Source organism: Lolium perenne, chromosome 7 (assembly GCF_019359855.2).
Source record: "Lolium perenne isolate Kyuss_39 chromosome 7, Kyuss_2.0, whole genome shotgun sequence".
Lineage (NCBI taxonomy): Eukaryota > Viridiplantae > Streptophyta > Magnoliopsida > Poales > Poaceae > Lolium > Lolium perenne.
In genome coordinates this window covers 290,669,333-290,693,505 of record NC_067250.2, presented here as the reverse complement: position 1 = coordinate 290,693,505, position 24,173 = coordinate 290,669,333, and the positions used below count along the sequence as shown (strand labels likewise).

The 24,173-nt window shown below is 46.3% G+C and overlaps 1 protein-coding gene across 1 annotated transcript; it reads left to right on the top strand.

The window, feature by feature from the left end:
- The first annotated feature begins 9,914 nt into the window (after positions 1–9,914).
- Positions 9,915–17,323, top strand: LOC139833973 (uncharacterized). The gene is made up of 2 exons (XM_071824353.1): positions 9,915–10,494; positions 17,154–17,323. Exons 1-2 carry the CDS (start codon positions 9,915–9,917, stop codon positions 17,321–17,323), a joined length of 750 nt encoding a protein of 249 aa, XP_071680454.1.
- The last annotated feature ends 6,850 nt before the right edge of the window (positions 17,324–24,173 follow it).

The following is a 24,173-nucleotide window of genomic DNA, read 5'->3' as shown; positions in this document are numbered from 1 at the left end:
AGACAATTTAAACACAAGAGCCAATGTAAATATGATCAATAAATTTCTACCCAATAATAGATTGCCAATTGTCCTAGGACAAGAGGTATTAGGAAATATTTTCCGGTGGTAGTTTGTAAGTAAATGTAAGATCATTTTTACACCAAATAAAGCATATGGTAAAAGATAAGAGTTAACCAACATGCAAAGAGAGTTTCTTGATAGCTTCAATTAGTCATACCAACATGCAAAGCAATTAATAGTATTCATACCAACATGCAAAGCAATTAATAGTATTCATACCAACATGCAAAGCAATTAATAGTATTCATACCAACATGCAAAGCAATTAATAGTATGACTTGAAGCACATGGTTTTCCAAAAATGTATTGAGGGACACATTGTGAAAAACCATGCCAAGAAAAACTTTCACAAATAAGATACACAAAGATATTAGCAATGAAGCCATTTAAGCAAATTGGAACTTGTTTGAGAAAACATGTCACATATGAGAGACAATTTACAATATCAATTCTATGTGACACAACCTCAAATGTTCACATTTCCTAGGCTTGTAATATGCACAAAGCTTATTACTCCCCCATAATGTGATAAGGAATTTATTTTCACAAGAGGCAAATAAGATCCAACTAGAGATATTAATGGACATTAGAATTTGAATTTCTCATGAAGATGACATACCACATAGAGACTAGATAATCTTGCAATATCAATTCTAAGTGATATTCCTCATGTACACACATTGTTAGGATTGTGAAATTCCTAAAGGCATATCACTCCCCCAAAATGTTATAGTCCATTAATCTCTCATAAGAGCCATATAAGATACAACAAGATGCAAAGAGGCTCCAACACAAGCACAAATACATGGTGTGCAACCTAACATACATAGACTTGATTTCTCAAGAAAAACAAGTAGGATGCACAACATATACAAACACATGTTAGGAACAAAACTAACACATGCAAAGGGGCGAGTAACTTTCAATATAAATGAGTTGAGCACATGTTACCGCAAGGAGGAACATTGGGTGTATGATAGAAGTAAGATAACCAAAAGACTTGGCTTGAGATAATATAAATGATGAAGATCCCTTAATTCTTCATGATGTAGCCAAGTCTCCAATTCCCTCCAACAAGCACCTATTGATCAAGTTTTGGATTGTTGGTCCCCAACTAAGTTGGGTCCTAAGAGGTTAGTCACAATAGGCTTGGCAACCCAAATGGTTCTTTTCTTGACACCACTTTGAGCACCAACAAATTTGGCAAACACATTGCCACCCTCATCCTTACGAAGAGAATAAACATCATCAACGGTGATAGAGTTGGATGAGGTACCAATAGTGCAAAAGGAGGAGATGTGGCCCTTCTCACGGCATATGTAACAAGTTCTTTTCTTCTCCTTCTTCTCACTAGATTTCTCCACAATGGGAGCATTGGCTTGATTCTTCTTGGGAAGTGGAATTTCTTCAACTTGAGGTTGAATATGAGTTTGAGCTTGAGGCCGCTTCCCTTTTTGCTTCTTCTTCAAAGGGCAAGATCTAACATGGTGCCCTTCAATTTTGCACTTGAAGCAAACAATCTTGGCCGGGTCTTTGACTTGTACTTTGCCCTTCTTCTTCTTGTTGTTGTTGTTGTTGGACTTGTTCTTGTTGTTGGATTTGAATCCAAGTCCACTCTTGTCATTGGGGGATTGTTGCACACTTAACATCGTGTCAAGTTTGCATTTCCCTTCATGACTCTTTACCAAGTCATTCTTCAAAGAAGTGGCTTGGGCCTTGAGCTCTTTGATTTTCTCTACATGGTTAGTAACAACACAAGTACTAGAGGAAGTAGAACCTTCATTGTTAGAGCAACAAGGCAAGGAAGATAATTCATCACAAAATTTAGCAATACTATGAGTGGATGAATTACAAGGACTAGCACATGGCAATATAGCATTTTGAGTAGTAGTGCTAGTATCCACATGAGGCTCACAAGGTGTTTCCTTAGATATGATAGCCTCATGAGCTAACTTTAGCCTATCATGAGAGGCTAGAAGATCCTCATGGGAGCTAGAAAGCTTTCCATGATTTTCTTCCAATTTCCCATAATTGCAAGTTAGCAAATCAAGTTGAGCCCTTAGCTCAACATTCTCCTTCAAGGTAGATGCTTCACAAGAAGTAGAGTTAGTAGCACAAGCATCATTATCAATAGCAATAGGAGAAGGCAAGTTGGCATGCACTTTTAGATAAGAAGCTTTAAGTTGCTCATGCGACTCGGTGAGTTTGGTGAGCGCACTCTCAATGACCCTTGAGCCCTTTTTGAGTTGCTCAAAATCCTCAAGGAGTTTAGCATTAACAAACACAAGCTTATCATTTTTTAGCTTTAGTTCATTTGCCATCTCAAGAGCTCTATCATGGTTTTCCTTTTCTCTAGACAATTCTAGAGCAAAGGTCTCCTCAAGAGCTTCCTTGATGGTTTGTTCTTCTTCAAGTTCATTCTTTAATGATGCTACATCATCGGCATACTCTCGTTCAAGAGCACCCTTTTTATCAATGGTGTTCTCATGCATCCAAATAAGTTTTTGGCTCTCAATAGCGGTAGTCAAGATTTCAAAGAAGTGAGTGCTAGCAATTTTATCTTTGCAAATAATCTTGAATACACTCTTACCCTTATCGCGTAGAGAGACAACCCAATCCTCTTCTTCATAAACATCCTCATCCTTATCACCACGATAAGTATGAGGTTCCATGGTAGGAGATACCGTGGAACCCTTGGCCATAAGGCACATATGAGAACCGTGAGATAAAGATGAGGAGTTACTTGAGGCTCCTTTCAAGATCTTGTCTTGACCAATAGAATCTTTGGTTTCCTCTACAATGTTAGTCACACAACAACTAGAGGAAATAGAAGCATTTTTATCATGGCCACAAGACAAAGCAAGCATATCATCATTAGATTTATTCAAGCAACTTACACATGATATGCAAGGACTATCAACACAAGCATGTAAATCATTTCTAGTGCTAGATGTGTTTGAGTCCGTAGATGAAACATTGCAATGAGATAGAGATGAAGAATCATCAATAGAAAGCTTAATATCAACATTGCAATTTTCATCACCACTCACCATATCATTACCTTGTGTCTTGACACACTTTGGTGAAGTGGATGAAGATGAGAACTCATCACGGCCGGAAGTGGAAGCAATGTAATCATCCTTAATAATATTGGACACATCATATTTATCTTGAATTTTTGTCCATAACTCATGAGCGCTCCAAAAAGGCAAGTATGGAAAAAGACCTACATCTCGCAAAGCATTCATAAGAACATAAGAAGCTTGAGAATTGAGATATAAATTTTTCTCATCCTCTAAAGATAGATTTTGTGAATCCATAGGAGGAGAAAAACCTATATCTACAATTTTCTCCATATGAGGGTCAATGTCCCGAAAATGACTAAGCATGCAAATTATCAAAACATCATAATTTGTGCCATCTAATATAAGAGTGTTATCGTGCACTAATCCTCTAGCCGACATCTTTACTCTCAAGGCGGTGAAGCCTAAGAATGAGAGACCTTGCTCTGATACCAATTGAAAGGACACGGATGTCGCCTAGAGGGGGGGGGGTGAATAGGCGATTTAAAACTTTTACGAGATGGGCTTAACAAATGCGGAATAAAACTAGCGTTTACTTTGTCAAGCCCAAAGCCTATATACTATTGTTCACTTATGTGCACCAACAACTTATTCTAAGCAATGGTTCACCTATGTGCACCAACAACTTATGCTAAGCAATACAAGCAAGTATGTGATAGCAAGATATATATAACTTCAAGCACGATGGCTATCACAAGGTAAAGTGCATAAGTAAAGAGCTCGGGTATAGAGATAACCGAGGCACGCGGGAGACGATGATTTATCCCGGAGTTCACACTCTTGCGAGTGCTAATCTCCGGTGGAGAGGTGCGGTTGCTTAGTGCTCCCGAACGCCACAAGAGGCTCACCTTGAGGTGTGGTTGCTCGATGCACACCAACGCCACAAAGGCCTCACCCCAAGATGCGGTACTCACACCACACACCGAACGCCACGAAGGCGCCTCACCTAGATCTCCGGTGACCCTCGCCACAAAGGCCTAGGTCACGGTTCCACTAAGGGATTTCCTTCGAGGCGGAAACCGGGCCTTACACAAAGATTGGGGCACACATCCACAACTTAATTGGAGGCTCCCAACAAATCGCCACAAAGGCCTAGAATCCGTCTAGGGTTCCAAGAACCCAAGAGTAACAACTTCCTTGCTTTCACCTCCACGAATCACCGTGAAGAACTCAAACCGATGCACCAAATGCAATGGCAAGAACACCACAAAGATGCTCAAGTCCTTCTCTCTCAAATTCCAACAAAGCTACAAAAGCTATTGGGGGAATAGGAGAGGAAGAACAAAGAGGAGAACACAAAATTCTCCAAGATCTAGATCCCAAAGATTCACTCACAAAGAGATGATTTGGTTTGGTCAAAGTGTGGATCTAGATCTCCTCTCTCTTTTCCCTCAAAATGGGGCAAGAATCATGGAGGGATAGAGAGAAAGGGCAAGCTTCTCAAGAACAACAATGGAGGAGAGAGAGAGTGGAAGAAGCAACAGCCCAAGGAGGAAGAAGGGGGTATTTATACCCCCCAAGAAAATCGAGCCGTTGCAGACTTTCGAGGGCCGGATAATCCGGCCCGGATATTTTCGAAATATCCGGCCCAAGTAAACTGCAGAAACACCAAAACTAAAACGGGCATAACTTTAGCATCCGGACTCCGATTTTGATGATCTTGGGCTTGTTTTGAAGCTAGGAACAAGCTCTACAAGATCATGCAGGAAACCATCATAGTCCAACAAGGGAGGATAGAAACAAATGATGAAAGGTTTGACCTATCTAAAAAAAGACATACCGGTAAAACCTCCAATCTCGAAAATGCAACAAGTTGCCCGTGCAAAAACCATTCTTGATGAACTAGAGCTTGTCATGAGAATAAGCACAAGCTCTAAATCATCACATGGATAAGATCCAAATGACAACCAAGAAAGATGATGAACCAAACTCGAAAATGCAACAAGTGATCTATGCGAAATCCGTTTTCGATGAACTAGAGCTTGTCATGAGAATAAGCACAAGCTCTAAAACATCACATGGATAAGGTCCAAATGGCAACCAAGAAAGATGATGCAAGGATGCAAAGGTTTGAGCTCTCTCCGAACGATACGATCGAGTTACTCACTCGAGAGCCCTCTTGATAGTACGGCAACTAAACTATAAACCGGTCTCCAACTACACTATGAGACCGGTGAGAAAGAAACCCTATCAAGAGCAAACCTTATACTTGCGCATTCCACTTGAGCTTGATGACGACGATCTTGACCTCAACAAGATGGAACGCATTTCTTGCTTGTGCTTGCTTGACGAAGTCTTGTAGATTGCTCCCCCATAAACCACCATGGGAGAGCTTCTTCTTCGGCGCATCTTCGCATAACCATGACCACCATGTGGATTGCTCCCCCATAATCCACCATGGGAGAGCTTCTTCTTCGGCGCATCTTCACATATCCATGATCACCATATGGATGGCAAGACTCAAGCAAAGGATCTCTTCGAGATGGCTCATCTTGAACTTGCACATCATTCTTCATTCTTCATCATATTGATGTCTTGAAGTAACTTGAGGGCTCACTTCATCTTCATCTTCAAGACATACTTGACACTTGATATCCTTCATCAATTTCTTCTTATTGCAACCTTGAAGCCAACATATGGTTCAAGAATTGCCTATGGACAACTCCTACAAATATAACTCAATGCAAACATTAGTCCATAGGGATTGTCATTAATTACCAAAACCACACATGGGGGCTCCATGCACTTTCAGTGGTCACATCCACGACAGTGGCGCCCACCATGGGGCATGGGACATCAGGCCTCCGAGATGCGGCGAGGCCCTACTCGCCTGTGCGCCGGCCGGTCGCCTCCGGCAAGATGATCGCCACGGGCAACTTCTTCCACATCCAGCCGAGCACCTACCACCCGGCTCCGTCGCCCCATTCCCACGCCTGGATGGTGCCGGTCGGCATGATCAACCTTTTCGTCGGGATCGCCGGCGTCAGCGACCCCAGCAAGGCTCGCCCGGCCAGCTGTGCGACCCTTACGCGCCGGGGCAGCTCCTCACGGCTACTCTCCCTCTTTCCGACGAGGTGCACGTTGAGGATGAATCGGCCCTAGAGGATGATGCCGATTCGGCGGCCGCAACGTTGGTCGCCGGAACCATCATCGCGGCATCACTAGGGGACTCCATCACCCTAGTCTCCCACCCGAGCGACTACGAGGATACCTCCATCCTTCCCCTCTTCGACACCGACTCGGAGTCCGACTCCGCCGATGCCCCGCAATACCAGTATCCCATCGCCGTCCTCACGGCAACTGGCGATGAAGCACCTCCTCCACCTGATCCTTTCTCCACAACCCTCCCCGCGATCGCGAACGCGACCGAGATCGAGGCGCATCGAGCTGCCCTCGAGGCGCAGAGGAAGAAGGAGCTTGCCAAACGGCAGAAATTCCACCTCGAGCAGGATTCGGTGAGAGCCGTTTCCTAGTACCGCCAGCAGCGCAATCGCCTGCGCATGGAGCGAGCTCACCAGCAGGGTTTTCCCTCCGCTCGCCTCAACTTCGATGATCTGGATGGAGAGGTCCGAGTCGCCCAAGTCCAAAACCACGACGTCCAACACGCCAAGGCCTTAGTCGCCAAAGCCCTGGAGCAGCAACATGATGCTGTAGACTCACAGGGGCGACTGTACTCACCCGGACCACCACCATCGAGGACCTAGACCACTGCATCCAAGGCCCCCGCGAATCGACTCTCCGGTGGGTACATCGGTGGAAAGACATGTGGACGACGTCAAGCGGCATCAGCATCGACACGGTGATCTACTGCTTTCGGCGGTGCTGCCAGTACGAGCCGCTCGGTGCCAAACTCAGACGTCACAGCCGTGTCAACATCTCCATGGCCGAGCTGTTCAACATCGCCCAGCTCTACGCTGATGAGGACCCCACAGTCGACTCAGATGACGAGTACGTCCAGCGCCGCAATCGTCGCCCCCACCGGTCCGACACTCGCCGCGATGACTACCGCTTCAGCACTCACCCAAGCAACGGCAAGCGCTGCGCCAACGGCAGCAACACCGAGTTCGTCGCCAACGCCGACTACGGGCAGCCCGACTCGAAGTCCTCCCGCCGCGACAACCGCGCCCCAAGGGAAGACCGGCCCCCGGGCAAGCGATTTGACCCGTACAGCCTGCTGGACGCCCCATGCATCTATCACAACAGGGACGGGAAGCCCTCCACGCACACGACTGCAAACTGCTTCTCCCTCAAGCAGATAGAGAAGGCCCGCCGCGCCAAGAAAAACAACGGCGGCAACGAGAACAAAGACCGCAACAAGGACCAGGACCAGCCCATGGAGGACGGGTTCGATCGCAGCATCGGATCCCTCCACACCTTCACCGGAGTTGGTGACCGCCGCGACAAGAAGTTCCTCGCACGCGTGGTGGCTGTCAATGCAGTCATCACGGACGTTCCCCGCTGGCTCAGCTGGTCCGAGCAGAGCATCACATGGAGCCACGAAGATCACGCTCTACACATCGAGTACCCAGGGCGAGTGGCGCTAATCGTCAAAACCAATGTCGCCGAGTACTGGCTCCCGAAGACCCTGATGGACGGAGGAAGATCCATCAACATCATGTACTACGACACCTTTCGGCGGCTCGGACTGCCCGATTCGCACCTCGAGACGACAAGCGTCACCTTCCACGACATTGGCCCTGGACGGAAAGCCTTCCCAATCGGCAAAGTCACACTGCCGGTGACCTTCGGCACACCGGCGAACTTCCGGACCGAGCGGATCTCCTTCGAGGTGTTCAACTTCCGCAGTCCATACCACTGCGTCCTTGGCCGCCAGACGTTCGCCAAGCTCATGGACACACCTCATTATGCCTACAACATGATGAAGATGCCTGGGCCACGCGGTGTCATCACCGTCCGCGGCGACCCGTACCTCGCCCTGGATTGTGAGGACAACAACACCAAGCTCGCCGACATCGTCATCGCCATGGAGCGCGACAACACCGCCAAGATCGTCAAGTATCCGGTCGGCCACAACGACCCCACCATCCTCGAGAAGCCAACCGAGCTCGACTCGTCCGCGGCAACCTTCAAGCTAACGACTGACACTCACCAAGTAGATCTAGTAGAGAACGACCCGAGTAGGCAGGTTACCATTGGGACGGTCATGTTCGCCCAATAGGAAAGCGCGCTCATCAAGTTCCTCCGTGAGAATCGAGATGTCTTTGCATGGAAACCTTCTGACATGCCAGGTGTCCCAAGAGAACTTGCTGAGCACAAACTCCACGTTGATTCCACCGCGCGCCCCGTCAGACAAACGATGCGACCCGCAAGTGAGGAGCGACGGTGCGCAATCGCCGAAGAGGTGAACCGGGTACTCGCCACCGGCTTCATCATGGAAATCAAGCACCCCAAGTGGTTGGCAAACCCGGTCCTGGTGCTGAAGAAGAACAAGACATGGCGAATGTGTATAGACTACACAAGCCTCAATCGCGCCTGCCCTAAGGAACCATTCGTCCTCCTACGAATCGACCAGATCATCGATGCAGTCGCAGGCTCGGAGTCACTGTGCTTCCTAAATGCCTACTCCGGGTACAATAAGATCAAGATGGCGGTTGAAGACCAAGAAAAAACCGCGTTCATCACGTCACTCAGCGCTTACTGCTACACCGCCATGTAATTCGGCCTCAGGTACGCCGGAGCCACCTACCAGCGGTGCATGAACAGCTGCCTCGTGAGCCAAATCGGGCGTAATGTCCATGTCTACATCGGCGATGTGGTGGTCAAGTTGACTTGACAGGACGACCTAGTCGCCGACCTCACCGAGACCTTTGCCAACCTTCGGCGCTACCAGATAAAGCTCAACCCTCTGAAGTGCACCTTCGGGGTCCCTTCGGGACAGCTACTCGGCTACGTCGTCTCCAAGCGCGGCATCGAGCCCAACCAGGACAAAACATCGCGGTCATGCGCACCAAAAGACTGACATGTCTACTCATCGCACAGAAGCTCGTCGGGCGAGTCGCAGCGCTCAATCGCTTCATACCTCGACTCGGCGACAAGGCCATGCCTCTCTACCGCCTCCTGAAGAAGTCCAATTCCTTCGAATGGACGGAAGAAGCACAGGAAGCCTTGGAAACTCTCAAAGACGCCCTGCAGAACGCACCCGTCCTCGCCGCCCCTCTACCCCAAGAAACCATGCTCCTCTACGTTGCTGCATCCAAACGTGTTGTGAGCTCCGTCATGGTCGTCGAGCGCAAGGAAGAAGGAAAGGAGCAGCTCATACAGCGCCCAGTCTACTACATCAGTGAAGCCCTCACCGATTCAAAGCAACGGTACCCGCACTACCAAAAGCTAGTTTACTCCATGTTCAAGGCCCAGCGGGGATTGGCCCCCTACTTCCACGAGCATCCCATCAAGGTCGTCGCCTCAACGCCACTCACCGACATCATCCTCAATCGCGATGCAACCGGTCGAGTCACCAAGTGGGCAGTCAAGCTCGGCGTCCACAACATCACATACGAGCCACACCGTGCGGTCAAGTCCCATGCGCTGGCTGATTTCTTCGTTGACTGGGAAGAAGCGCTGCAGCCAACCACTCCGGCGGACCTCAAGCACTGGACCCTCTACTTCGACGGGTCCAAGAACCTCGAAGGGGTGGGGGTAGGAATCGTCCTCATCTCACCAAAGGGCGACACTATGAGGTATGTCCTGTAGTTACAATTCGAGCCCTGCACCAACAAAATGGCCGAATAAGAGGCACTCCTCCACGACATGCGCATCGCCAAGGAGATGGGCGCAGCAAGACTGCGCTGCTTCGGCGATTCAGATCTCGTCGCCAGCCAAACCTCCGGCACATGCAACACCACCGATGCCAACATGATCGCTTACAAATGGGCGGTTGACCAGGCCGGCGCCAGTTTCGCCGGTCACGTCGTCGAGTGGGTCGACAGGCGCACGAACGAGGAAGCCGACACACTTGCCAAGCTTGGTTCCAAGCGACTACCACCTCCGCCGGGCGTCTTCCTCGATATCCTAACCCACCCGTCGGTACGAGTAACCCGGGAGGTCGACATCGCCAAGCCACCCGCACCCGACTCCATGCTAGTCGCAGTCGTCTCAGACGCTGGGGACTGGACGGAGCCATACATCAACTACCTCGAGTGTCAAGTCCTGCCCATGGACAAAACGGAGGCGCATATGATCATGCGCCGATGCAAGTCTTTCACCATCATCAACCAAGAGCTTTACAAACGCAGCATCTCTGGAGTGTTTCAGCGGTGCGTCACCACCGAAGAGGGACGCCAGATCCTACGCGACATTCATGCAGGGGACTGCGGGCGCACGCTCGATAGTGGCCAAAGCCTTCCGCCACGGCTTCTACTGGCCAACAGCCCACGCCGACGCAACCGAACTCGTCCGCGCGTGCGTCGGGTGCCAGAAATATGCGAGCCAGTCGCACATACCAGGCTCAGCACTGAAGACCATCCCCCTGATACGTCTCCAACGTATCTATAATTTCTTATGTTCCATGCAAGTTTTATGACAATACCTACATGTTTTATATATACATTATATCGTTTTGATGCATTTTCCGGTACTAACCTATTAACAAGATGCCGAAGCGCCAGTTCCTGTTTTCTGCTGTTTTTGGTTTCAGAAATCTTACACAGGAAATATTCTCGGAATTGGACGAAACAAAAGCCCACGATCTTATATTTCACGGAAAGTTCCAGACACCGAAGAGGGGCCAGAGGGGAGCCAAGGGGGGCCCACCCCACATGGCAGCGCGGCCAAGGGGGGGCGCCCCCCTATGGTGTGGGATCCCTGGGACCCCTCCGAGGCTGCCCTTCCGCCTATAAAGTCTCTCCGTCGCGAAAACCCTAAAAAGATAAGCCACGAGACGAGAAAAGTTACGCAGCCGCCACCATCGCAAAGCCAAGTTCGGGGGATAGAAGTCTCTGTTCCGGCACGCCGTCGGGACGGGGAATTGCCCCCGGAAGCCATCTCCATCGACACCACCGCCATCTTCATCGCCGCTGCTGTCTCCCATGATGAGGAGGGAGTAGTTCTCCCCCGAGGCTAAGGGCTTTACCGGTAGCTATGTGGTTAATCTCTCTCCCATGTACTTCAATACAATGATCTCATGAGCTGCCTTACATGATTGAGATCCATATGATGAGCTTTGTAATCTAGATGTCGTTATGCTATTCAAGTGGATTTTACTTATGTGATCTCCGGAGACTCCTTGTCCCACGTGTGTAAAGGTGACAGTGTGTGCACCGTGTGGGTCTCTTAGGCTATATTTCACAGAATACTTGTTCACTGGGTTATGATTTGAGTAGGATGTCTCTATGAAATTGTGTTGTGTTAGTACCTCCTATGAATGCTCACAGTGACAGCGTGGGGTGTTTATTAGTACTTGGGAATACATCTTTAAGGTTTGCTTTTGCAGCCCTACACGGTGAATTAGTGTTCGTTATCCGGCCAGAGAGTAATTCAGAGTAGCATGATGAAGTGCTTATTTATATTCAATTATGATTGCAATGTTGAGAGTGTCCACTAGTGAAAGTATGATCCCTAGGCCTTGTTTCTAAGCATTGAAACATCGTTTCCAACAAGTTCTGCTACATGTTTGCTTGCTGCCATTTTTATTTCAGATTGCAATTGTTACTTATAATCATCCATATTACTTGTATTTCACTATCTCTTCGCCGAACTAGTGCACCTATACATCTGACAAGTGTATTAGGTGTGTTGGGGACACAAGAGACTTCTTGTATCTCAATTGCAGGGTTGCTTGAGAGGACTATCTTTGACCTCTACCTCCCTGAGTTCGATAAACCTTGGGTGATTCACTTAAGGGAAACTTGCTGCTGTTCTACAAACCTCTGCTCTTGGAGGCCCAACACTGTCTACAGGAATAGAAGCGTGCGTAGACATCAAGCTATTTTCTGGCGCCATTGTCGGGGAGGTAAGGTAAAAGGTATTCACATCATCCGACTACTAAGCTATTTCCTAGCACTGTTGCCGGTGTGTGAGTGCTCGAAGCTATTTCCTTTAGATCCTGCAATTATATCTTTTTGTTTCTTGTTTTTATTTTCACTAGTTAGGCTTAATGGGAAACAACAAAAATATTAGAGATCTTTATAGTATTTATCTTGAGTTAGGACATGAGGTGTTTGAAGAGAAAATTAAAAAACCTATGGAACTTTATATGCATGCTAATGGCAATGTTATTAGTATGAATGCTTTGAACACCATTGTTGCTAGTGCTATGGAAAATTCTAAGCTTGGGGAAGCTGGTTTTGATGAGCATGATATTTTTAGTCCCCCAAGCATGGAGGAGAAAATTTACTTTGATGATACTTTACCTCCTATATATGATGATTACAATGATGACTATTATATTTTCAGTCCACCTACTATTGAGGAGAAAATTAATTATGATTACAATATGCCTCCTATATATGATGATTATGGTGATGAGAATAATAATGATAGCTATCTTATTGAATTTGCTCCCACTACAATTAATAGTAATGACTATGCTTATGTGGAGAGTAATAATTTTATGCATGTAGCTCATGATAAGAATGTTTCATGTGATAGTTATATTGTTGAGTTTGTTCATGATGCTACTGAAAGTTATTATGAGAGAGGGAAACATGGTTATATGCATCTTAATAATATTAAGTTTCCCCTCTTTATGTTGAGAATCTTGAAGTTGCGCTTGTGTTGCCTTTCTATGCTTGTTGCATTGTGCTTACATGACTTGTTTATTTACAAGATTCCTTTTCATAGGAAGTGGGTTAGGCTTAAATGTGTTTTGAATTTGCTTCTTGATGCTCTCTTTTACTTCAACTCTTATTTCTTGCGTGAGCATCATTAAAATTACCGAGCCCATCTTAATATCTATAAAGAAAGCACTTTTGGGAGATAACCCATGTTTTTATTTTGCTACTGTTTTGTTGTGTCTTGGAAGTTGTTACTACTGTAGCAACCTCTACTTATCTTTACTTTATTGCATTGTTGTGCCAAGTAAAGTCTCTAATAGTAAAGTTGATACTAGATTTGGATTGCTGCGCAGAAACAGATTTCTACCTGTCACGAATTTGAGTAGATCTCTCTGTAAAAGAACCAAAAAAATCTGTCAGTTTACGTGCGTGATCCTCAGATATGTACGCTACTTTCATTAGTTTTGAGCTTTTTCATCTCAGCCTGTTAAGTGCCTCTAAAAAATTCGTCTTTACGGACTGTTCTGTTTTGACAGATTCTGTCTTTTATTCACATTGCCTCTTTTGCTATGTTGAATGGATTTCTTTGTTCCATTAACTTTCAGTGGCTTTGGGCAATGTCCAGAAGTGTTAAGAATGATTATGTTACCTCTGAACATGTGAATTTTTGATTATGCACTAACCCTCTAATGAGTTTGTTTTGAGTTTGGTGTGGAGGAAGTTTTCAAGGATCAAGAGAGGAGGATGATACAATATGATGAAGAAGAGTGAAAATTCTAAGCTTGGGGATGCCCCCGTGGTTCATCCCTGCATATTTCAAGAAGACTCAAGCATCTAAGCTTGGGGATGCCCAAGGCATCCCCTTCTTCATCGACAACTTATCAGGTCACCTCTAGTGAAACTATATTTTTATTCCGTCACATCTTATGTGCTTTACTTGGAGCGTCTGTGTGCTTTTATTTTAGTTTTGTTATTTTCATTCTCTGAATAAATTCATGCTTATGTGGGAGAGAGACACGCTCCGCTGTTTCATATGAACACTGGTGTTCTTAGTTCTATCTTTAATGTTCATGGCGGAGTTGAAAACCGCTTCGTTAATTGCTATTTGGTTGGAAACAGGAAATGCTTCATGTGGTAATTGGTATATTGTCTTGAATAATTTGATACTTGGCAATTGTTGTGCTCAAATAGATCATGTGTAAGCTCTTGCATCATGTACTTTGCACCTATTAATGAAGAACTACCATAGAGCTTGTTGAAATTTGCTTTGCGTGATTGGTCTCTCTAAAGTCTAGATATTTTCTGGTGAAGTGTTTGAACAACAAGGAAGACAGTGTAGAGTCTTATAATGCTTGCAATATGTTCTTATATAAGTTTTGCTGTACCGGTTCATACTTGTGTTTGCTTCAAACAACCTTGCTAGCCAAAGCCTTGTACTGAGAGGGAATACTTCTCGTGCATCCAAAACCTTGAGCCAAAACCCATGCCATTTGTGTCCACCATACCTACCTACTATGTGGTATTTCTCTGCCATCCAAAGTAAATTACTTGAGTGCTACCTTTAAAATTTCATTCTTTGTCTTTGCAATACATAGCTCATGGGAAAATAGCTTAAAAACTATTGTGGTATTGAATATGTTACTATGTATCTTATTTCTTATAAGTTGCTTGTTGAGCGGTAACCATGTTTCTGGGGACGCCATCAACTATTACACCTTTGTTGAATATCATGTGAGTTGCTATGCATGTTTGTCTTGTCTGAAGTAAGGGCGATTTATCATGATCAAATGGTTTGAGTATGCATATTGTTAGAGAAGAACATTGGGCCGCTAACCGAAGCCATGTATCATGGTGGAAGTTTCAGTTTGGACATTAATCCTCAATCTCTTATGAGAATATTATCTGTTGTTGAATGCTTATGCATTAAAGAGGAGTCCATTATCTGTTTTTTATGTTGTCCCGGTATGGATGTCCTTAGTTGAGATCTATCAAAAACGAGAAATCAAATGTGATTTATCTCCTTGGACCTTTGTACAGGCGGCATAGAGGTACCCCTTTGTGACACTTGGTTGAAACATATGTTATGCAATGATAATCCATGTAAATCCAAGCTAATTAGGACAAGGTGCGAGCACTATTGGTATTCTATGCATGAGGCTTGCAACTTATAGGATGTCTTATGCATAACACATATGAAGTATTACTACCGTTGACAAAATTGTTTCTATGTTTTCAAAATAAAAGCTCTAGCACAAAAATAGTAATCCATGCTTCCCTCTGCGAAGAGCCTTTCTTTTACTTTATGTTGAGTCAGTTTACCTACTTTTTTCTATCTTAGAAGCAAACACTTGTGTCAACTGTGTGCATTGATTCCTACATACTTGCTTATTTGCATTCATTATATTGCTTTATGTTGACAACTATCCACGAGATATACATGTTACAAGTTGAAAGCAATTGCTGAAACTTAATCATCCTTTGTGTTGCTTCAATGCCTTTTACTTTGAATCTATTGCTTTATGAGTTAACTCCTATGCAAGACTTATTGATGCTTGTCTTGAAAGTACTATTCATGAAAAGTCTTTGCTATATGATTCAGTTGTTTAGTCATTGTCTTTACCATTGCTTTGAATCACTTCATTCATTTCATATGCTTTACAATAGTATTGATCAAGATCATGTTGGTAGCATGTCACTTAAGAAATTATCCTTGTTATCGTTTACCTACTCGAGGGCGAGTAGGAACTAAGCTTGGGGATGCTTGATACGTCTCCAACGTATCTATAATTTCTTATGTTCCATGCTAGTTTTATGACAATACCTACATGTTTTATATATACTTCATATCATTTTGATGCATTTTTCGGTACTAACCTATTAACATGATGCCGAAGCGCCAGTTCATGTTTTCTGCTGTTTTTGGTTTCAGAAATCTTACACAGGAAATATTCTCGGAATTGGACGAAACAAAAGCCCACGATCTTATATTTCACGGAAGGTTCCAGAGCACCGAAGAGGGGCCAGAGGGGAGCCAAGGGGGCCCCACCCCACATGGCGGCGCGGCCAAGGGGGGGTGCCCCCCTATGGTGTGGGACCCCTGGGAGCCCTCCGAGGCTGCCCTTCCGCCTATAAAGTCTCTTCGTCGCAAAAACCCTAAAAAGATAAGCCACGAGACGAGAAAAGTTACCCAGCCGCCACCATCGCGAAGCCAAGTTCAGGGGACAGAAGTCTCTGTTCCGGCACGCCGCCGGGACGGGGAATTGCCCCCAGAAGCCATCTCCATCGACACCACCGCCATCTTCATCGCCGCTGCTGTCTCCCATGATGAGGAGGGAGTAGTTCTCCCCCGAGGCTAAGGGCTTTACCGGTAGCTACGTGGTTAATCTCTCTCTCCCATGTACTTCAATACAATGATCTCATGAGCTGCTTTACATGATTGAGATCCATATGATGAGTTTTGTAATCTAGATGTCGTTATGCTATTCAAGTGGATTTTACTTATGTGATCTCCGGAGACTCCTTGTCCCACGTGTGTAAAGGTGACAGTGTGTGCACCGTGTGGGTCTCTTAGGCTATATTTCACAGAATACTTGTTCACTGGGTTATGATTTGAGTTGGATGTCTCTATGAAATTGTGGTGTGTTAGTACCTCCTATGAATGCTCATAGTGACAGCGTGGGGTGTTTATTAGTACTTGGGAATACATCTTTAAGGTTTGCTTTTGCAGCCCTACACGGTGAATTAGTGTTCGTTATCCGGCCAGAGAGTAATTCAGAGTAGCATGATGAAGTGCTTATTTATATTCAATTATGATTGCAATGTTGAGAGTGTCCACTAGTGAAAGTATGATCCCTAGGCCTTGTTTCTAAGCATTGAAACATCATTTCCAACAAGTTCTGCTACATGTTTGCTTGCTGCCATTTTTATTTCAGATTGCAATTGTTACTTATAATCATCCATATTACTTGTATTTCACTATCTCTTCGCCGAACTAGTGCACCTATACATCTGACAAGTGTATTAGGTGTGTTGGGGACACAAGAGACTTCTTGTATCTTAATTGCAGGGTTGCTTGAGAGGACTATCTTTGACCTCTACCTCCCTGAGTTCGATAAACCTTGGGTGATTCACTTAAGGGAAACTTGCTGCAGTTCTACAAACCTCTGCTCTTGGAGGCACAACACTGTCTACAGGAATAGAAGCGTGCGTAGACATCACCCCCTCACTTGGCCATTCGCCGTTTGGGGCATGGAAGTGGTGGGGAAATTCAAAACAGCCCCAGGCAGGTACACCCACCTCCTCGTCGTCGTTGACAAGCAGTTCACAAAATGGGTGGAAGCAAAACCCATCAAGAAATGCGACGGCAAAACAGCCACGAAGTTCCTGCGGGAATTGATCTACCGCTACGGATACCCGCACAACATCATCACCGACAATGGCACCTGATGGGGATATGCCCTAGGGGGTGTATCACCAGTTCCACTCGCCATGGAGGAAAGGGCCCAAGAAGGATGCCAGTCGCCCGGGCGACTGGATGCCTGGACCCTGGAGCGACTGGGCTAAAACCCTTGGATGGGCCGACTGGACGTTAGGCCCGTGCGACTGGAGGAGGAGATTACTTGCAAGAGGAGCGACGAATCCCGTATTAGTAGCAACTTATATGATTCGGACTTATCTTCATGTAACCCTAGATTGGGGGTGCCCATAAAAACCCTCGAGCTAGACCCTAGAAGGACACATCATCTGAGATCCAATCTCCCCCTCATTTCCCTTGGCGTAGCCGCTGACTGAGCCCCCCCATTGTAATTCTCCACTGAGTAATAGATCTAGCAGGACGTAGGCCTTTTACTCTCCGGAGGGGCCGAACCTGGGTAAAACCTTGCGTATTGTAAACCTCGTTCCGCAGATGGCTATGTCTCCTTGCTCCCGCATCAACGAAGTGCTGCACCCTATAGCACCTGCCGTGGTCATATCCACGACAGTGGCGCCCACTGTGGGGCATGGGACATCAGCCCTCCGAGCTGCGGCGAGGCCCTACTCGCCAATTCGCCGGCCGGTTGCCTCCGGCAGGATGATTGCCACGGGCAACTTCTTCCACATCCAGCCGAGCTCCTACCAGCCGGCCTCGTCGCCCCTCACCCACGCTTGGATGGTGCCGGTCGGCACGATCAACCTCTCCGTCGGGCTCACCGGCGTTAACGACCCCACCGAAGCTCGCCACGGCCCGCTGCACGACCCCTTCGCGCTAGGGCAGGTACTCACTGCGACCCTCCCTCTCTCCGACGACGCGAACGTCGAAGACGAGTCGGCCCTGGAAGACGACACCGATTCAGCGGCCGCAGCGTCGGTCGCTAGATTCATTGTCGCAGTGTCGCTGGGGGACTCCATCACCCCAGTCTCCCACCCGAGCGACTACGAGGACAACTCCATCCTCCCCCTCTTCGACTCCGACTCAGAGACCGACTTAGTCGACGCTCCGCGCTAACAGTACCCAATCGCCGTCCTCATGGCGACTGGCGATGAAGTCCCTCCGGAAGACCCTTTCTCCACGCCCCTCCCCGCCACTGCGAACGCAGCTGAGATCGAGGCCCATCGAGCGGCCCTCGAGGCGCAGAGGAAGAAGGAGCTCGCTGAGTGACAGAAGTTTCGCCTCGAGCAGGACTCGGCGCGGGCCGTCTCCCAGTTCCGCCAGCAGCGCAACCGCGCACGCATGGAGCGGGCTCACCAGCAGGGCTTCCCCTTCGCTCACCTCAACTTCGACGATACGGACGCGGAAGTCCAGGTCGCGCAGATCCAAAACCATGGCATCCCAGAGTCGAGTCGAGCCGCGGCCGGCCGAGTGGCGCATGGCGCACCACCACCGCCACCACCACCACCACCTCCGTCGGGTACCCGACCAGAGGTCGACGTCAACGGGCTGCCCCTCCACTCGTCACCGGCGGACAACGTTGCCGCCGCGCAGGCCGCCCTGGCCAACCTCCCTGACACCGGGGAGGGAGCTCTCTTCGTCCAGCACGCCAAGGCCTTGGAACAGAAACATGCTACGACAGACTCCAGGGGCAGCTCTATTCGCGCTCCTCGGCCAGTCGCGCCGCATCCTCGGCGGCAACAAATTGCGTAGTCGCCAACGTCAACAACTGCCCACCCCGGCGCCGCGCGCCACTCACTCGACCAATAACCGAGTCGAGCCCCGCCCTCCGCGGGCAATGGTCACCGCCAACGGACAGCCAATCGACGCGTGCAATCACATCGTCAACGACCAAGCATGGCGAGCGCGCAATCGCTTGAACGACCATTACGTGGACGAGCCCCCGCGCCAGAGCGCATTCAACCGGGTTGGCCCAACATGCTTCGTCCCCATGATTAGGGGCGAGCCATACCCTCAGGGGTTCAAAGCCCCCGCGACATCGAGAAATACGACATGCACATCGACCCCACGGTCTGGATCGACTCCTACACCATGGCGGTGGGCATCCAAGGTTACACGGAGCTACTCGCCGCTCGTTCCCTGCCCCTCATGATGGATGGGATGAATCGCCAATGGTTCAACACCCTCCCCCCAAACAACATCGACTCGTGGGAGGAAGTCGGCGCCGACTTCATCCAGCACTTCGCCAGTGCCTACACCCGCGCCACCACCATCGAGGATCTCGACCGCTGCATCCAAGGACCACGCGAGTCGACTCGCCGCTGGGTACAGCGGTGGCAGGACATGTGGACGACGTCGAGCGACATCAGCATAGACACGGGGATCTACTGCTTTAGGCGGTGCTGCCGGTACGAGCCGCTCGGCGCCAAGCTCAGGCATCACAGCCGCGACAACATCTCCATGGCTGAGCTATTCAACATCGCCCAGCGCTACGCTGACGAGGACTCCACAGTCGACTCGAACCGCGAGTACGGCCAGCGGTGCAATCACCGCCCACACCGGTCCGACACTCGCCGCGATGACTACCGCTTCGGTACTCGCCCAAGTAGCGGCAAGCGCCGTGCCGACGGTGGCAACACCGAGTTCGTCGTCAACACCGACTACGGGCAGCGCGACCAGAAATACTCCTGATACGTCTCAAACGTATCTATAATTGCTTATGTTCCATGCTAGTTTTATGACAATACCTACATGTTTTATTCATACTTTATATCATTTTGATGCATTTTTCGGTACTAACCTATTAACAAGATGCCGAAGCGCCAGTTCCTGTTTTCTGCTGTTTTTGGTTTCAGAAATCCTACACAGGAAATATTCTCGGAATTGGACGAAACAAAAGCCAAACCTTCTATTTTACCGAGACGGACCCAGAGAGCCAGAGAAGTGCCGGAGGGGGGCCAAGGGGGCCCCACACCATACCTGGGCGCGGGCCCCTCCCTGGCCGCGCCACCAGGTGGGGAGGCCGCCCCTTGGCTCCTCCGACTCCGCCCTTTCGCCTATATATTCCGTCCGTCGTGAAAACCCTAACACAATCGATGATATTCCACGAAGAGTTCCGTAGCCACCGCCATCGCGAAGACAAGTTTCGGGGGACAGAAGTCTCTGTTCCGGCACGCCGCCGGGACGGGGAATTGCCCCCGGAGTCATCCCAATCGACACCACCGCCATCTTCATCGCCGTTGCTGTCTCCCATGATGAGGAGGGAGTAGTTCTCCCCCGAGACTGAGGGCTCTACCGGTAGCTATGTGGTTCATCTCTCTCTCCCATGGTGTGATCTTTATGTGATCATGAGCTTTGTATCACTATGTGCTACTCTAGTGATGTTATTAAAGTAGTCTATTCCTCCTCCATGATGTAAAGTTGACAGTGTGTGCATCATGTAGTACTTGGCGTAGGTTATGATTGCAATCTCTTGTAGATTATGAAGTTAACTATTACTATGATAGTATTGATGTGATCTATTCCCCCTTTCATAGCTATTGTTGATAGTATGTATGCTATGTTAGTACTCGGTCTAAATTGCAACGGTCTATTATGCACTCTAGAGGTTGCTTTAATATGAACTCCGGATTCACTCTCCACGGTGTGACGGTGACAGTGTGCGCATCATGTGTGATTCCTTTATGATGTTGTGGAGATTGTTTACTCCGGCTTGAGGGTGCTCTTGTAGCCCTACACGATGAATGGTGTTTGTTATCTAACAAGAGAGTGTTTGAGAGTAGCATTTATTTATCCAATTATGTGATCATTGTTGAGAGTGTCCACTAGTGAAAGTATGATCCCTAGGCCTTGTTTCTAAGCATTGAAACACCGTTTCCAACAAGTTCCGCTACATGTTCGCTTGCTGCCATTTTTATTTCAGATTGCAATTACTACTTATAATCATCCATATTACTTGTATTTCACTATCTCTTCGCCGAACTAGTGCACCTATACATCTGACAAGTGTATTAGGTGTGTTGGGGACACAAGAGACTTCTTGTATCTTAATTGCAGGGTTGCTTGAGAGGGATATCTCTGACCTCTACCTCCCTGAGTTCGATAAACCTTGGGTGATTCACTTAAGGGAAACTTGCTGCTGTTCTACAAACCTCTGCTCTTGGAGGCCCAACACTGTCTACAGGAATAGAAGCGTGCGTAGACATCAAGCAATTTTCTGGCGCCGTTGCCGGGGAGGTAAGGTAAAAGGTATTCACATCCTCTGACTACTAAGCTATTTCCTAGCACTGTTGCCGGTGTGTGAGTTCTCGAAGCTATCCCTTTAGATTCTGCAATTTTATCTTTTTGTCTCTTGTTTTTATTTTTCGCTAGTTAGGCATAATGTAAAACAACAGTGAGCTTTTCAATCTATTTCCTGAGTTAAGACATGAATTATTTGATGCGAAAATTAAAAAACCTATGGAACCTTATTTGCATGCTAGTAGCAATGTTATTAGTATGAACGCAATTACTGCTAATGCTATGGAGAAGTCTAAGCTTGGGGAAGCTAGTTTTATGATCTTTTTAGCTTCCCATCTTTATGGGATAAAATTTGCTTTGATAATACTTTATCTCCCATATGCGATAACTCTAATGATGCTTGTGATATTCTAAATCCACCTACTGAAAGCATTCCTTTAAAGATACCTATGAAAATTGTTAAACTTGCTATGAACAATTTCTATTTTGGAGATGGGACTGTCCATCCTAGTGATCATTTACTCTTTATACATGAATTATGCGAGTTGTTCGAGAGTGCAGGTATTTCAAAGGACCAAGTTAAGAGGAAGCTATTCTCTATATTTCTGAAGGGCAGAGCTGCGGAATGGTATAAGATGCTGAAGAATGGTCGATCTATTGGTTGGGAGGAAATTGTACCTCTCTTTTATTCTAAATTTTATCCTCCTCATGAAGTGCATATTGATAGGAATTACATTTATAACTTTTATCCTCGGAATGGAGAGAGTATTTTCCAAGCATGGGGGAGATTGAAGTCACTAATGCTCAAATGTCCCATTCATGAGCTCCCCCGTAATGTTATTATTAATAATTTTTATGCAAGGCTTTCAGGACACCACAAGGACTATCTAGATGCCTGTTTGGAGGGATCTTTCACAAGCAAGGAGGTTGAAGCTAGATGGGATCTTCTTGAAAGAATTCAAAGCAATACTGAAGATTGGGAGAATGACAAAGGTAAAGAATCAGGTATAAACTACGAGTATGATTGCATTAGGTCTTTCGCTCAAACTGCTGATTTTCAAGAGCTTAGTGCTAAATATGGTCTTGATCCTCAAATTATGGTCGATTGCTATAGAGCCTTTGCTTCTCATATTAATGTTCCTAAAGAAAATTGGTACATGTATCACGAACCTTTTAAAGACACTTGCATGGAAAATGAAATTGTTGATAATGATTGCAATAAACATGCTCAAACTTCTGAAAATGCTATTTCCTATAAGCATGTTAATTTTTGTGGAGTTCATAGACCTTGTGAAAAGAATAAAATTGAAGAAGAATATTGTATCCATCACAGGAATGAAAAAACTAGAAAGTGGTCTAGGGCTCTAGATGATCTTGGTGAAAAAGTTTGTGCCCTCTATCCTTTTATTTGTGAACTTTGCCATAGAGTGGGTCATTTTAATTTTCAATGCTCCTCCAATGATAATTCGAACCTTATGAGTGCTGCAAATTTGTATTGTGATGATGAAATCACTCCTAATCAGCATGATGAACTTACTTTATTTTTGGGGTGTGAAAAGTTATTGAGAAAAACTTCTTTGGTGGATATGAGTGCTCTTGATATTAATAGTGTCCTGCATGGGTGTCTTTCTTATTGCATTGATAATTGCCACACAAACACTTACATACAAAATATTTTAGAAGATGACACTTTGCCAAAATATGATAGGACCGCTGTGTGTTTCGAACTTATTAATGAAAAGGAGGAATCCTCCCAAGTTTCTTCTATTGTTTCTGGAAATAAATCAGGTTATGTGGAGAAGCCTCCCTTCAAGCCTCTTCCTCCTAAAGAAGGGAACGAGGAGAAGGAAAAAGAAGAAGAAGAAGGGAACGAAGAAGAGGAAGAAGAGGGGGAATAAAAAGAAAGAGGTAACGACATATCCCCGCGTGTATGAGATAACGATAGGTAACCGTAAGTATGTTGCTCCTAATGATTATTATGATAATGAATCTGAGTACAATGATCTTCCTATGCCCTTTACATATATTAGTGATCATGATTTGGAAGAACACACTACTTTTGATATTGAAGATCTCTGGGACACTAATTCTGAAAATGATGATGTTAATAATTGCCATAGTATTAGTACTATCCATGTTTCTTTCCATAATATAGAAAGTTCTAAGCTTGGGGAAGCTGGTTTTGATGAGCATGATATTTTTAGTTCCCCAAGCATGGAGGAGAAAATTTACTTTGATGATACTTTACCTCCTATATATGATGATTACAATGATGACTATCATATTTTCAGTCCACCTACTATTGAGGGGAAAATTAATTATGATTACAATATGCCTCCTATATATGATGATTATGGTAATGAGAATAATAATGATAGCTATTTTATTGAATTTGCTCCCACTACAATTAATAGTAATGACTATGATTATGTGGAGAGTAATAATTTTATGCATGTAGCTCATGATAAGAATGTTTCATGTGATAGTTATATTGTTGAGTTTGTTCATGATGCTACTGAAAGTTATTATGAGAGAGGGAAACATGGTTATATGCATCTTAATAATATTAAGTTTCCCCTCTTTATTTTGAGAATCTTGAAGTTGCGCTTGTGTTGCCTTTCTATGCTTGTTGCATTATGCTTACATGACTTTTTTTATTTACAAGATTCCTTTTCATAGGAAGTGGGT